The 16,682-nt window shown below is 39.6% G+C and overlaps 1 protein-coding gene across 3 annotated transcripts in view; it reads left to right on the forward strand.

Annotated features, from left to right (window-relative positions):
* PHACTR4 (phosphatase and actin regulator 4) overlaps window positions 1-16,682 on the forward strand; it is a 110,986-nt gene that overhangs the window by 21,516 nt on the left and 72,788 nt on the right. For 2 of the 3 annotated variants that reach the window (XM_044237578.1, XM_044237579.1), the window contains exon 2: window positions 4,266-4,319. In XM_044237578.1, the coding sequence (XP_044093513.1) occupies window positions 4,304-4,319 (16 nt within the window). In that variant the 5' untranslated portion in view covers window positions 4,266-4,303. Of the gene's footprint in view, window positions 1-4,263; window positions 4,320-16,682 lie in introns of those variants that run through there. The other variant, XM_044237580.1, reaches the window with a different exon arrangement.

Below are 16,682 nucleotides of genomic sequence, written 5' to 3' on the forward strand. Positions count from 1 at the left end.
CAACTCTTGATTTTGGCTCCGGTCATGATCTCAGGGTCTGGGATCGAGCCCTGTGTTGTGCTTTGCACTCTTTGGGGAGTGTGTTTAAGAATTCTCTCTCCCCCTCCCTCTACACCTCCCCTGTGCATGCTTGTACTCACTCTCTCTCTCTCCCTCTCTCAAATAAATAAATAAATAAATAAATATTTTAAATAATTACCTTTTAAAACAAAAATCAGTCACTTAACCAACTGACCCAACCAGGCACTCCCCCATCTCTGCCAGTCTTGACGGCTTACTTAGTGGTATGACCCAAACCCTCATTCCTGAGGGATCTGAACCACTAGTTACCATGCTTTTCTCAGGCCATAGTATCCAATTAGTCTGCTTACTGTACTCTGAGAGGTGGGAAAGGGAATACTAATGGGCACCCAAGTGGATCATCTGGGTTCCAGATATATTGTCACTGTCCCATTGTGGAACAGCAGCCCTACTTCTTTCTGATAATAAGGATCAGTTACCCCTGCCAAGATGGTAATTCCTCCTTTGCCTTTTGATCCCTAGATACAAGAACTCGAAAATGCCCAGGTGACAGCCATAGCTTATAGACTATAGGGATTCTTTCCCCACCCCTTCGGGATTCTTTTGTCTCCTATGGAAGTGTTCTCTTTTGGTGACATAAATCTTTGCAGAACCCAGAATTGCAGGGATAATACACACAAATTCCCCAGGTGGGTCTTTGGGATTTGATGATAAACAGGGTATATTGTGTTTGTATCCCCCCATTTTCCTATATTCTTGTAATTTTTCTATATTCTTGTAATTTTCTTAGCATATGAAAGTCTTTGATTTGGGGTATGTATTGCATCCAGGAGGTTGGCATTCTGTCCAGCTGTGCCTTCATTAGGCCATTTCAATGCTCTTTTAGGTTAGGAGCTCCTAGATGGTGCTATATATGATACCACCAGTAGATCCCGTGCTCCTGGAACCTATCTTGCACTTACTGTGAGGAAGTGATATTGTGTGGGATGATGCTTACTGGTAGATTAAACCTTTCGTGAACTCTCGTGTGGTGATGTTCCAGAGGGCAGGAAGGACAAACCTACCCCCAGACTATGTCCTTATTCCTTTCAGAATAAATTGTTTGCCATTTCAAGGTGGGAGGGGCCGGTATAGTCAAGTCAGCTTGCCATCAAGTGGTTTCCTTAAAGATGGTGCCATATTGGAGCTTAGTGTTTGCCTCTGTTGCTGGCCATTTGGACTTTTGGCTGCATCAGTAACTGGAGCATCCCTGTAAGTGGGAATTCATGCAGTTGTCCATGCATGGTATATATCTCTGCTACCATGACCACCTTTTTTCATGTGCCCATTTAGTCAGCACTGGGGAGGCCATGAAAAAAGATGGCTGACAGAAACTGGTTGAGTCATTGTCTACTTGGTTGTTTAGTGCCTCTTTCATGGTAGGTGTTCTCTGATGAATGTCAGGACTAGATCTTAACTTGGTTGTATCCACTCCATAGCCCTCCTGCATGCCTCTACCCTAAGACTTCCTTGTCGCACTATTCCAGTCTTTCTATTTTTAAGCCCCCTGACCAGCATGTTGCAACATTTGCCTACCATGTCTTTGTCTATACATAGAAGACAGTCAAGTGTACTGCCTAAAGCTCTGCCCATTGGGAAGGTTTTCCTTTACCACTGTTTTCGGAGCCACCCCCTGAGGGAAGCTTTATGTAGCACCTGTCCGGTTTTTGCTTGTACCACATACAGCTGTCTGTGAGAACTATAAGGGTTTTGTCTCTGTCAGCTGATGATAGAGCCCCCCATATGGCCAAAAAGGTATACGCTGAGGGAGGGGCGCTTGTATGACAGTGGTGGGTGATACGATGGTTTAGGCTCTCTGCTCAAGCTTGTGACTTCTGGTCCTATTTGTGCTTGATCTTGGTTGTATCGCTTTGATCTTATGTTGGATTGTTCCTGGGTCCACCCAACATCATAACTTGGTGTGTTTCACAGAACTTGGGTCAAAATGGGTGATTCTAGATAAATGGGCACTTGGTGTCTTGGTGGTCACATGCTCCATATCTCTTAGGATGCAGTATCATGCCAGGAGTCATTGTGCAGAAGACATTTGATTTTCCACTACAAAAGGCATGGCCTTGCTCCAGAACCCCAGGGGGTCATATAGTGATTCTCCCACTGGGGCTTGCCACAGTACCATAGGATCTGTCAGGTTGTTTATCACCATCCAGGCCTGCAGATTCCTTTCCTGTTTTGACCTACTCTTGAAATGCACCTTTTTATGTCTCCTGGTTTAGAAGCCATAGCAGTATTCTCAGATTCTCAGGTGGAATGGCTTCCTCTTAATTGTGGGAGATGCAAGGTGCAGGTATTTACTTGGTTGCCTTTACTTGAATGGCATGTCTTATCAAGCCCTCACTACTGGGACCTTAAAAATTGGCATGTCTTATCAAGCCCTCACTACTGGGACCTTAAAAATTTTACTGATGTAATGGGTTCCTGAATCTTTGAGACATTTGTCTCTCACTCTGTGGAGTAAATGTCTTCTGACAAGGCCTTCAGTGTGCTTTCCACCCCTTGGTCCTCTGGCCCAATTAGCAAGATGTTACTAATATAGTAGGTCACTGTTGGTTAAGTTTCCAACACTTGGTTTTGGCTCAGGTCATGATCTCAGGGTGGTTGGACTGAGCCCTGTGTCAGGCTCCACACTCAGGAGGGAGTCTCTCAGTCTCCCTTTGCCCCTCCCACCTTACAAATAAATAATGAATCTTTAAAAAATTTTATATATATATATATATATATATATATATATATATATATATATATATATATCTTGAGTCACTGTGATATCCTGCAGAAAGTCCAGATGACCCATGCCTCTTTGGACTATATTATGTAAGAAGGTTGCAGAATTAACATAATCCTGTATATAAGTGTGTGCTGTAATCTATGTGAATGTGAATTGTTTCTGATCCTTTTACTTAAAGAAATTTAAAAAAAACACAAGTTTATTCCTGCAGTCGTTGACTGCAAACGGTGCTCCTGGGCCTGTTAACCTGCTCTAGCGAACATACACCTCTGGCGTGGCAGCTCTAGTTGAAGCTAAAACTAGATTCAGTTTGCGGCCATCTGCTGCCTGCCTCCAGGATTTGCTTGATTTCTTCAGGGACCACAATGTGAATTCTGCACCCACCAGGGGTATTGCACTAATTTCTGCCAGCCCCCTCCCTTGACTGTGGGGTACAACATTTTCTTGTTTTGTTATTTATTATCTTGGCAGGTGGGCTAGGGCAGGCTTAGTTTCTTCTACCTAGCCTTTCCCAGCATGATAACTCTTACACCACAGCCCAACAACTCAAAATAGGGATTGCCCTAATTCCAAGTATATCTGTTTCAATGATACATTCAGGAACTGAAGAAACGACCAGCAGGAGGGCTCACATGCGCAGTACTCTTCAAGTGCCTGATACAGCTAGAGCGTTCCCGTCCACATGTAGACCACCACTGTTTACCACTGGTGAAAGTTGAAGAGTTGGGCAGACACCTTGTACCAGGATTATCTGTGTTACGGCTCTCACCGGTGATGAGGGATCCTCATTGCCATCTAGTCTGTGAGCAGTTCAACTCCAGAACCCCTTTATACTCCCGATTTTTTTCAGATCACTCCTCGCACCAGCTATTGGTAGGTTTTGTTCTCTGAAAAGGGACTCTGAATTAGAGTTTAGCAATTAGGGAATGCCCTTGGGATCCAGACCCAAGAGAATTATGAAGCAAGATTGGGCAGACTGATCCTGTCTGATTAAAGAGCCCAGAAACATTTTTTTATTTTATTTTCCTACTTGCATTCTAGACTGAGAACTTACTATATCTAAGATAACTTCTACGTTCTTTAGGCAAAGCCAGTTCCTTCTAAGGTATCACTGATATCCTTTCTCAGGTGTTTATGTGAGTTTTGTTGGGGGGCATGTTATTTGTTTTTACATAAAAATTTTCCTTTTTCTTTGCACGCTGGCAAATTCAAGATGGGGATTGGAAAAGGAACTTATTTGAGTAAACCAAGAATAATATATTTTAAAATGAAAATTAGCCTTAAATGTTTTATGATATATTTGTACTATGTATCTGTATCCTAGTTGGTAATGTTCTCACTTAATAAGTTATACATTTCTGTAATGTTCCAGTTTTAAATTATAATCAGTGTTACTGATTTAAAAAAAAGTGATGGATTTTGTGTTTTAAGTATATAATTTACCTTTTTCTCTTTATAGAAACTATACCCCACCTCCCAAAACTAGTTAATAGTGGCATGGAAGATCCATTTGGTGAGTATTACCTGCATTTTTCCTACTAGATGATATTTGTGGGGTGTTTTCCAAAAAAATCATATTGCAGACTAGAAAGACTAGTTAGGAAGTACTTAAAATTTAAAATAGACATTTAAAATATATATCAGCCATGAAAGGGACTCAGCATGCTGGAGTAAGATTTTGATTCAAGCATTTTGTGATTCTTTGCCAAATGTAAAGAAGTCTGGATCTCTTTTTATGGTAGTATAACTTGAAGTACAGTAAAAATGTTACCAATGTTACATTCTGCTCATGCCCAGTTACCCTAGAGGACTGAAGTTCGACACACTGGCTACTGGAACAAGTAATTAGATACTCAAGTTAATATCTGCTATCTCGCTTTGGGAACGTGGCCGAAAACTTGGCAAGGTCCAAATTTATCTTCTGCTTTTAATGAGCCTAAATTGCCATCGTGGGTTTCTGCCACGTCCCCCAACCCTGTCAGTTTACAAGTTCATCAGCATAATCCTCAGTGTGAACACTAGAGGGCAGTCACTACTTTTGTCATAAGTTCTATTCCCACATTAATTCTGGAGGGGATTACTTCTGAACAGTTTAGTAAACTGAGTTGATTTTGGTTGCCTGGTGACAAATCCTAAAGAACATGTACATTTGACAAACCAGAGTAACATTTGACTACTCCAAAGGTGTTTACTGGAAACTTGTTTTTTCTCTCTGACCTCCTTACCTTACCTTAGGCATAACCTAAATTTAATTAAATCTAATTAATTAAATTTATCATTAAATTACTTAAATTTACTAGCGAATACCAAAGGGAGAGTTGCTATAGAAGTTATGGTTCATCGGTAGTCAATTGAAACGTAAATGGAGGGGCACTTGGGTGGCTCAGTGGGTTAAAGGCTCTGCCTTCAGCTCAGGTCATGATCCCAGGGTCCTGGGATTCAGCCCTGCAAGGGCTCTCTGCTCAGCGGGGAGCCTGCTTCCTCCTCCTCCTCTCTCTCTCTCTGCCTGCCTCTCTGCCTACTTGTGGTCTCTGTCAAATAAATAAATAAAATATTTAAAAAAAAGAAAGAAACATAACTGGAAATGTGCTTTTGATCACCAGTATGAGAAAAAGGTTGTGTTCTGTGCTAGTGAGACTTTTCCTCTTACACTTTAAATCTTGGAATCTGTAACTTGATTAACATTTATACTCATAATGTGGATTCTAGAGATAAATGGAATTTTCTAAGTTGCTTATAAAACATAATAATATTTGCGGGGCACTGGGTGACTCAGTTGGTTAAGTGGCTGCCTTTGGCTGAGGTCATGATCCCAGGGTCCTAGAATTGAGCTCCGTATCAGGCTCCGGGCTAGATCAACAGCCTGCTTCTCCGTCTCCCTCTGCCTCCTGCTCTGCCTATTTGTGCTCTCTCTCTATCTCTCTGTCAAACAAATAAATAAAAATCTTTAAAAAAAAAAAGATATTTGCTAGTTTATGGTCCATTTGATACCATTTGACAAAGAGTAGAATTCTGAATGTAAAATAAGTTTGTTTCTAAGAAGATGGAGTCCCTTTAAGATAGGGTGAGAATTTTGTTATAATTAGATTAGCTGACAGTTATGTGGATGGTTTGAAAAAGGATGATTTGTTGTATTCTGAAAATAAAAGTGAGAGATTTTGACCCATCAAGTTCCAGAGGAACAGACCTAAGACCTCTGGGACCTTTCCTATGTGTACAGATACTTACACATTTCATTATCTAATATTTTAGTATCACCTTTGTTAATACTGCCACTGGTCCCATTGGAAGTCTTAAATATTGAGAAGCTGTCAGATTCACTCTGGTGAATATGTCTTCCAAAATTACGATTTTCTTTTGGAAGCCTGACTTTTATGTCACTGGCAGCAATTACTGTCCATTTTCTTCATAGTGATAGATGCACTTTTGTTCAGTTTTGAGAAAATATCTGTCAAATATCTAAGCTGGAATAACATAGTTTGTTATTCAAGTAAAAATCGTATTTCATGAAAAAAGCTGGCTACTTGAGCTTGCAACTCAACCACCCAAGTACTTTCATTGAAGGTAACTGTTAGACTTCAGTATAAGTTACGTGCATACTTACCACTTCCTTACACAGAAAAATAAAAGGACATGTACTGAGGCATAGAGATTTATTAAAACTGGTAATTTTTACAGCTTTGTCCAGGACATTCTTAAATCAAAACTGGCATTGTCTTTAACTGCAGTAATGTCATGATGAGGACCATGAGTCCTATTACAGTTTGTGCTGCTGCCTTGACTTGCATTAAGGTACCAGCAGTTTTGCTCACTATTGCTTTGGCACCGTTGGTACAGTGTCAACACTGAAAAGGCTAATAGTCGTTTAGTATTATTAAGTAAGTATATAGCTGTACCTCTTTGACTCCTGGAATGGTCTCAGGGATCCCCAGGCATCAGGTGACCATCCTTGCTTCAGTTTCCTGAAGTTTAAGGAGTCTGTTCCATGGAAGAAAAGCAACTCTGGGCAGAGTCAAGACTTGTCCTGGAAATTGTACTGGGCAGGGCTCCAGTGTGCACCCAGTCTTGGACAGGTAGCAGGAGTATGGTCAGTGAGCAGTTCTGAGTTCTGTGATTTCTCCCAGATTGACCATGATCCACCTATAGCTTTCAGGAGCTTGTTAAATTGCTGAGTGTTTTGGGAAGAAATTTATCAACACTTCAGTCAAAAAAAGCCAAGGACCATGCTTCTGGGCACTACACTCTTATATTCAAAAAGAGGATAAATGGTAGCAAAGATCGTAGTGATGGCAGCCTTCAGTGTGTCTCTTGGGTCACTGTTCCAATCTGGACAGATGTCTCTCTGGGTGTGGTGCACAGATGTCATCCTGGATAGCACTACTAATCTGGGGACATGGTTCAGTCCTGTGTTATCTTCTTAGTGATGGCCAGGTGCTTCTCAGTGCTGGGCCTCCAAGAAATTTCCTGGTTCTCACCTCTTTTTCCTTTAGCTCTGCCTCCTGGAGGAATTCTTCGCCTTTATCCTCACTTGAAATTTTCTTTTCTACTCTTAAATTCTGAATTTCTGGGAGGTTTTATTCGGGGAATGTTTCTTTCATAGTATCCTTTTATTGTTTCAGCAACCTGTCTTTGCCTTGCACAGTCACTTTTCCCCTAAAGTTGCTTTTCTATGTTTGTTTTGATCTGTTTTATGTTGGGGTTTTCCTCTGATGTCTCATAATAATTAGCTGTCTGCTCATGATTAAGAGTGGGAAGCTTTAAATTAGAAGCTTTAAACACATAGACTGATTACCTCTGGGCCTTTCTGTAGGGTGAGCTTCTTGTCCATCTTGTTGAAGAAAAAGCCCCAAGTCAGTAGGAGCAGATTTTCCCATCACTGACTAGATGTCTAGATGGTAAGGAGAGAAGAGGACTTGGCGGGGGGAGGGGGAAGATGCTCCAATCAACTCCATTTTGCACGTGGTTGCCTAATTCCCCTCAGTTTTCAGTGCTGTATTCCCACCCTCGACTGTCTTCTGTGTCACCAGTCCAGAAACCAATTGTTTTATTCCTTCCAAGAAACAGACCTCTTGAATTCCGCCACTATTAGTGCAGGACAGACATTCTAAGTCATGGAGTGGAGAAGGTTGATGAAGGAATGAAACAGTTTTTACCCTGATTCTCTTTATTTTATTTCCCTCCCTTTCAGCCAGTTCCATAGGTACCTGGCAGAATTCAATGAAAGTATTATTAATCTGTATTAATAATTTATAGCGGGGGTCGTGGGGGGGAGTAATGACGCACTGTATGTTAAGTGCTAGAAGGAAGCAAGAGAAGATGGAAGATGTGTGTTTAGTTCATGCTACTGTGATGTTTCATACCTCACGGCTTTTAAAAATGGCTTGTTACTACTTCTGCTTGCTTTCTTCCTCCCTTATCATCTGTTTATGGGTGAACAGCCACTTTCCCCAAAGCATGCCAGAAGAAAAGGGACTGGAACCCTGTCATATGAAGCTCCAAAAGGTTTTTTTGGAGTAGGAGAGAATCTATATACTAAATTGCCTTCCCAAAATCTTCTGACAACTTTATTAAGTTTCTATACACCCCTCCCTTCCATATAAGTGAACACAATTTGTTGGAAAATATTTTTTTAATGTGCTTGGTGAAATAATTATTATAGTCATATATATATTTACTTACTTACTTACTTACTTGTCAGAGAGAGTGCACAAGCAGGGGGAGTGGCAGCCAGAGGGAAAAGCAGGCTTTCCGCTGAGCAAGGAGCCCAATGTGGGACTTGATCCCAGGACACTGGGATCGTGACTTGAGCCAAAGGCTGATGCTTAACCTGCTGAGCCACCTAGGTGTCCCTTGATGAAATAAGTATTTAATGAGATAGATTATTAATAGGAAGTCTGAATTTGAAGCTAGTTGCAAAGGCTTTTATTCATATGCATGGTATTTTAGGAACAGATTTATAAGGTAATATCTCTTTCGGATTAAAATTCGTATCACGTAGGAATATGAGAAGAGTTGTGTTGAAGTGGTAAACAGAAGCTATATCTAAACAAATAAAAATTATTTTCTTCCTGTTCTGTATCTGAATTTATAAATCATTATTGTGTTATAGTGGGGTTTTTCCTAGCTTTTCAAGGACAGTTGTTCAGGAGCCATGCTCAAAGCTAATACACTTAACTTCAAAGTTCGTGGGAAAACAGGATGCCTGGCTGGCTGGGTCAGTAGAGCATGTGACTCTTGATTTTGGGCTTGTGAGTTTGAGCCCCACATTGGGTGTAGAGATTTCTTTAAAAAAAAGAATCTTAAAAAAAAAAAAGTTCATGGGAAAACATTTTGTGATGCTATCATCACAAAATGTTGTTACCACTTGAAGTTCTAAATGTTTTAATAACACAGTCCTTCACTCCCTCTGCTTTAAGAATGAAGACCAAAATATGAACTTAATTAGTTTTGAGATCCTTAGGGAGTAAGAGATAAATTCCTCTGGAATTAAACTGTGCCAAAAATTATATTAGTTCTGTTTTTTTCCTGTGGTTTTAAATAGAAATTTTTTTTAAAAGCATTATTATAAACTTATATTATCTTCCTTTCCTGTTAGGACTATAAACTTATGGAGGGCAAGATCTTCCTACTGTTATATCCCACTGCCCAAGAATAAGCACACAATACATATTTGTATGTATTTCTTACCGTGGTTTTAAATATTCTTCATAAAGTAGAATTACCAAGGGTATGGGGGTGGCTCAGTTGGTCAAACAACTGTCTCTTGGTTTTAGCTAGGGTCATGATCTCATGGTTTTGAGATCAAGCCCCAAGTCAGGCTCTGTGCTCAGTGTGAAGTCTGCTTCTCTACTTCTCTACTTCCTCTCCCTCTCAAATAAACAAATAAAATTTTTATTTAAAAAAAAAAAAAAAGGCAGAGGGTTCCTGCATGGCTCAGATTAAGCATCTACCTTCAGCTCAGGTCATGATTCCAGGGTCCTGGGATCGAGTCCTGCATCAGGTTCCGTGCTCAGCGGGGAGCCTGCTTCTCTCCCTTTGCCTGCTGCTCCCCCTGCTTGTGCTCATGCTCTGTCTCAGTCAAATAAATAAATAAAATCTTTTTTAAAAAATTAAATTTTAAAAAAGTAGAATCACCAGTCTTAAGGGAAATAGAATATGCAGAACCCTAGCTTCCATCAACTTTAATAGCACAAGATACCATGTAATTTTTTTTTTCTGTCAGTAGAAAAAGATGAACTGTAGTGGTAATACAAGCCTGAAAAGTAATAATACTGACATCCTGGACCATCTCCATATCCTCTTACTACTTTTCATCCTTTCTGACTGCTTCTTTGCACCTAGAACATCATAGCAAGTATAGTAAGTTGGCTAAATGTGTAGACTGGTTTCCGTCTGCATTTACGTTTGCATACTAAGCTCTTATCAATGTGTCATGGACACTGCATAGGCAGTGATTATTAAAATTAAAATTAAAAGGAAGTAATAGGAGAAATGGATGGCTTCACTTAGCATTTTGTATCTGCCTGTATGGTTTGCATCCTCTAACTATATATGTGTGTTACCTTTATTTTTCAAAACATAAACAGGGATTTTATCCGGGTTGTAGTGTTAAGGAAATTATTGTTTCTTCTTCATATTTCTCAGTGTTAAAAATAAAATGTATAGGGGCACTTGGGTGGCTCAGTCGTTAAGCAGCTGCCTTTGGCTTGGGTCATGATCCCAGGGTGCTGGGATTGAGCCCCACATGGGGCTCCCTGCTCAGGGGAAAACCTGCTTCTCCCTCTCCCCTTCCCTGTGCTTGTGTTCCCTCTCTCGCTGTGTCTCCCTCTGTCAAATAAATAAAATCTTTTAAAAAATTAAAATTAAATGTGTAAAACTAATTTATTAAAGGAGGTAAAAGACAATAAAAGGTTTTGTTAAAGGGAATTAAATACTGGTCATTTTATATACACAGCTTAATGGCCGTACCTCAAATAACCATGTTACCTCTCTGGTTAATAAATGTGGCCTTTTAAAATATAAGACATTTTATTTCTTTTTTTTTTTTTTTTTTTTAAGATTTTATTTATTTGTCAGAGAGAGAGAGAGAGAGAGCACGCACAAGCAGAGTAGCAGGCAGAGGCAGAGAGAGAAGCAGGCTCCCTGCCGAGCAAGGAGCCCCATGCGGGACTCGATCCCAGGAACCTGGGATCATGACCTGAACCAAAGGCAGTGTTTTGACTGACTGAGCCACCGAGGTGTCCCCATTTTATTCTTCTTAGGAACTAGATTCAACCTACCCTATCAAACTGAGACACAATTGACTTGTTCCTCATCCACTCACTGCACACTCATCCGGTGTTCAGTAAACAGCACAGGTCAGTAAACCCCAAGCAAAAGCAAGGCAGCAATGTCCTAACAGTTAAGCCCTCAGGCTCCAGAGTCAGACAAACCTGATTTCAGATCCCAGTTCTGCCATTTCTTGGCTATGTCCTTTTAGGCAATACAGTTAGTTGTCAAGCTTCAATTTATCTGAAAAGTAAGGATATGGATTTTGCCTTTCCCACAAGGTTGCTATAAGAATTAAATGAATGAATGTGGTGCGCCTGGGTGGCTCAGTGGGTTAAGCCTCTGCCTTCGGTTCAGGTCATGATCTCAGGGTCCTGGGATCAAGCCCCACACCAGGCTCCCTGCTCAGCAGGGACACTGCTTCCCCTCACCCCCGCCTGCCTCTCTGCCTCCTTGTGATCTCTGTCACATAAATAAATAAATAAATAAATCTTTAAATGAATTAATGCTTGTAATATTTGTAACATGGTGCCAAATACATAGTAAATATGTAATAGCTGTAATGTCTTTAGTGCTAATTTTTTTTTTAATGATTTTCTTATTTATTTGGGGGGGGGTGCAGAGCAGGAGAGCACTGAGCAGGGGCAGTAGCAGAGGGACAAGCAGATACCCTGCTGAGTGTGGAACCTGACTCTGAGATCATGACCTGAGCCACAGTCCGATGCTTAATCAACTGAGCCATCCAGGTGACACACCCCCCTTTTAAGTAATCTCTAATCACTCTGCTCAATTGGGGGCTCAAACTCAAGACCTTGAGATCCAGAGTCACATGCTCTACTGACTGAGCCAGCCAGATATCCCTGATCCCGGTTCCTAGGGAGCTTTCAATCTGGTTAACCAGTTACAAGATACTCCATAGGATTTTTTTTTAAACCTATTTGTTGTTCATTGAGATAATTTATATACAATAAAAGTTACCCTTTATGGGTATATATTCCTGTTTTTTTTACAAACACGTAAGATTGTATAACCCATACTACAATCAGGATAATAGGGTATTTCCTTCACCCAATAACTACCCTCCTTACTTTTTAAATAATCTCACTCTCTTCCCTCCACCCTCAGCCCCTGGCAACAACTTGCACCTGAATTCTGCCCCTTTTTCTATAATGTAATATAGACAAAATTGTACAACACATAGGCTTTTCTGGTTTTTTCCGCTTAGCATGATGCTGTTGAGATTCATACATGCAGCTGCATGTATTAGTAATTCATTGCTTTCATACTTTTTCTAAAATGTCATATAGTTGGAATCCTACATAGCCTTTGAAAATGACATCTTTCATTTAGTGATAGGTATTTAAGGTTCTTCCATGTCTTTTCAGAGCCTGATACGACCTTTCTTTTTGTCACTGAATACTATTCCATTATTTGGATGTACCACAGTTCGTTCATTCACCTACTGAGGGGCATCTTGGTTGCTTCCAAGTTATGGCAGTTATGAATAAAGCCACTGTAAATGTGTATGCAGGTTTCTGTGAGCACATAATTTTCAATTTATCTTTTTATTTGAGAAAGAGCGAGCAGAGCAAGTGAGAGAGAACACAAGTAGGGGAGGGGACAGTGGGACAGGGAGAAACAAGCTCCCCACTGAACGGGGAGCTCAACATGGGGCTCATTCCCAAGACTGGGATCATGACCTGAACTAAAGGCAGACAGTTAACTGAGCCACCCAGGTGCCCTTAAAAGTTTCCAGTTATTTGGGTGAATACCAAGGAGTGCAGTTGTTGGAACATACTGGTATGAGTATGTTTAGTTTTGTAAGAAACTTCTAGATTGTATTCCAAAGAGGCTTTCCCGTTTTGAATTCCCACTAGCAGTGAATGAGCCTTCCTATTGCTCCACATCCTCACCATCATTTGGTATTATCAGTGTTTTGGATTTTGGTCATTCTAATTGGTATGTAGTTGTATCTAATTGTGACTTTAATATGCAGTTCCCCCATGACTAATGATGCTGACTGACTTGTGTGTTTAGGTGCCATCCATATCTTTGATGAAATATCTGTTCAGATCTTTAACTCTTTTTACAAATGGGTATATTAATGAGTTGTGAAAGTTCTTTATGTAGTCCCTATGCAAGTTCTTTATGAGAAATGTGTTATGCATGTGTTTTTTCCTAGCCTGTAGCTAGTCTGATTAGCAAAAGTTTTTAATTTGATAAAATCCAGGGTTTTTTTGGTTTTGTTTTTGTTTTTTTTTTTTTAAGATTTCATTTATTTATTTGACAGACAGCGATCACAAGTAGGCAGAGAGGCAGGCAAAGAGGGGGGACGCAGGCTCCCTGCTGAGCAGAGAGTCCAGTGCAGGACCCTGGGATCATGACCCAAGCTGAAGGCAGAGGCTTAACCCACTGAGCCACCCAGGCACCCCTTCTAGTTTTTTATTTTATGGTTAGTGTTCTTTGTCTTTTTTTTTGTTTGTTTTTAAGATTTTATTTATTTATCAGAGAGATAGAGAGAGGGCAGCAGACAGAGGGAGAAGCACGCTCCCTGCTTGAGCAAGGAGCCTGATGCAGGACTCGATCCCAGGACCTTAGGATCATGATCTGAGCCAAAAGCCGATGCATAGCAGATTGAGCCACCCAGGTGTCCCATGGGCTCTTTGTCTTCTAAGAAGTCTTTGCTTAACCCAGTATCACAGAGATATTTCTCTATTTTTTCTTTAAAATGTCTTATAGGTTTTTCATTTAGGTCAATGATCTTCTTTGAGTTAATTCTTGGATATGGTACAGTGTTGAAAATACTCTCTGTCCTCTGCTAAGTTACTTTGGCACTTTTGTTGAATTCCTGATGAAATGGGCAATCTTCAGGATGCCTGGGTGGCTCAGTCAATTAAGTGTCTGCCTTTGGCTCAGGTCATGATCATAAGGTCCTACGATCTAGAGCTGCATTGGGCTCTGTCCTTGGTAAGCGGGGAGCCTGCTTCTCCCCTGTCTGCCACTTCCCCTGCTTGTGCTCACTCCCTCTCTCTCTGATTAAAAAAAGAAGAAGAAAAAAAAAAGAAAAAAGAAATGGGCAATTTTCTGGGAAAATATAATTTACCAAAGTGACTTAAGAAGTAAAGATCCCGTAGGGACTAATCATCATGAAAGAAATGTTAAAATGTATCTAAGCTCAGTGGGTTTAATGATAATTTCATTGATAGTGTGAAGAAGCAAATAATTAGAATGCTATATCAAAAAAACAAAAAAAGAATGCTTTATCAACCGTAGGAGAGAAAAATAAGAAAATATGCCCATTTATTTTATAAATTTCACAAGATCTAGATAACTATAAACTGACAAAGATAGCACAAAAATAAAAGTGACAGGAGCACCTGGGGGCTCAGTCAGTTAAGTGTCTGCCTTCAGCTCAGGTCATGATCTCAGACGCCTGGGATGGAGTGCCACATCAGGCTCCCTGCTCAGCGGGGAATCTGCTTCTCCCACTTCTATCTCTCTTCCCCTCCACCCACCTGTGTGCTTTCTCTCTTTCTCTCTCTCAAATAAATAAATAAATAAAATCTTGAAAAAAATAAAAATAGAAGTGACATTTGTTTTATCTTAAGGAATACAATTCTGGAAAAGCTATATAAAGTACTTGTAGATTAAATCTAATAAACATTGTTGTGTTTTTTTCTGATTACAATAATAACACATATTTCTTCCAGGAAAATTAGAAAATATAAAGTGGTATGAAGAAGAAACTAATGCCCAGTGATAACTACTGATTACCATTGATACCATTCTCATATATCTGCTTCCATGATCTTTTCCAGAACAATTACCTGTATAGTCATACATTTTTTAAAGATTTATTTATTTATTTGAGAGAGAGAGAAAGCACAAGCGGAAGGGACAGAGGAAGGGAGACTATTAAACAGACTTAGCACTGAGTGTGGAGTCCAGTGCAGGGCTTGGCACCAGGCTTGATCTCACGACCCTGAGATCACCACCTGAGCCAAAATCAAGAGTTGGATGCGTAACAGTTGACTGTGCCACCCAACTGCCACACGTGTATAGTTATACATTTCTAACATACCTATTCAGAACTTTTTTCCCCATTTGATATGTCAAATATCTCAGAATATTAAAGGAATATGACCAAATTTAGGACCCAAGGATATTAAGGAATCTATAAATCTGTAATATATAGATATATATCTATATATATATCTATAATATATAGATATATAAATCTATAAATAACGCATTAATATATCAGTAAATCAAATAACAGGAAGAAAATTATATGCTCATTTCTGGAGGTGACAAGAATTTTTGATAAAATTCAACTGTTTCAGCAAAAAAAGTTTTTTATACTAAGAATGGAATGATTTTTTTTAAAAAACAAAAAGCACCTACCTACATTGCTACTAAATTGATTTAAAAGTTGGTAGCATTAAGAAACATTTAGTAGAGGGGCGCCTGGGTGACTCAGTGGGTTAACCCACTGCCTTCGGCTCAGGTCATGATCTCAGGGTCCTGGGATCGAGTCCTGCATCGGGCTCTCTGCTCAGCAGGGAGCTGCTTCCCTCTCTCTCTCTCTGCCTACTTGTGATCTCTCTCTGTCAAATAAATAAATAAAATATTAAAAAAAAAAAACCAAAACTCTTGGCTTTCTTGCTAATGTAGAGGCTAATATAAACCGTCTGTCCTGTTCTATTGAACCACCTGTCAGTTTTTACACCAGTTCTACTTTATTATTATTATTATTATTTTAAGATTTATTTTTTTCAGAGAGACTGCATGAGTAGGGCAAGGAGCAGAGGGAGAGGGCAAGCAGACTCCTGGCTGAGCAGGCATCCTGAAGCAGGGCTTCCTCCCACAACCTTGAGATTATGACCTGAGCTGAAACCAAGAGCTGGACATTCAACCGGCTGAGCTAACCAGACGCCTTTGTTTATTATTGTAATAGTCATATTTTAAGATCTAACATAATAGCCCTTTATTATTCTCTTTTTTAAGCTTTTGTTTGCTATTTATTTAAAGAAATAACCTTGATAAAGAGCAGTGTGCACAGCACAGTGATTATGGCATATTCCCATTTAAAAGTGTATTATTATTTTTTAATTAACATATAATGTATTATTAGCCCCAGGGGTATAGGTCTGTGAATCGCCATAAAAGTATATTATTTTTATTAAATGAAAAAAGCCTTTAAGTTTTTTGAAACTTTTATGTATTAATATTATGTGATAAATAAATATCCTTAATTTTAAAAAATGTATTTCCTCAACTTTCTTTCAATTTCAGATTAAAGTATGATTTAATTTATTTAAAATTAAATTTAAAAGTTTTAAAGTTTTAAATTTAAAAATCCTTAAGTTTAAGGATTTAAAAGTTGATAATAAAACTAGTATAAACATTTCCCATTTCAAAATAGCTTCAGTGGTTGTCATCGTGGGCTTGATCAGAGTTCTGTCATATTAAAAATGACCTCTCTTGGGGCACCTGGGTGGTTCAGTCAGTTAAGTGTCTGCCTTTGGTTCAGGTCAGGATCCCAGTATTCTGGGATCGAGTCCCGCATCGGACTTCCCTGCTCAGCAGCAAATCTGCTTCTCCTTCT

Source organism: Neovison vison, chromosome 2 (genome assembly GCF_020171115.1).
Source record: "Neovison vison isolate M4711 chromosome 2, ASM_NN_V1, whole genome shotgun sequence".
Taxonomy (NCBI): domain Eukaryota; kingdom Metazoa; phylum Chordata; class Mammalia; order Carnivora; family Mustelidae; genus Neogale; species Neogale vison.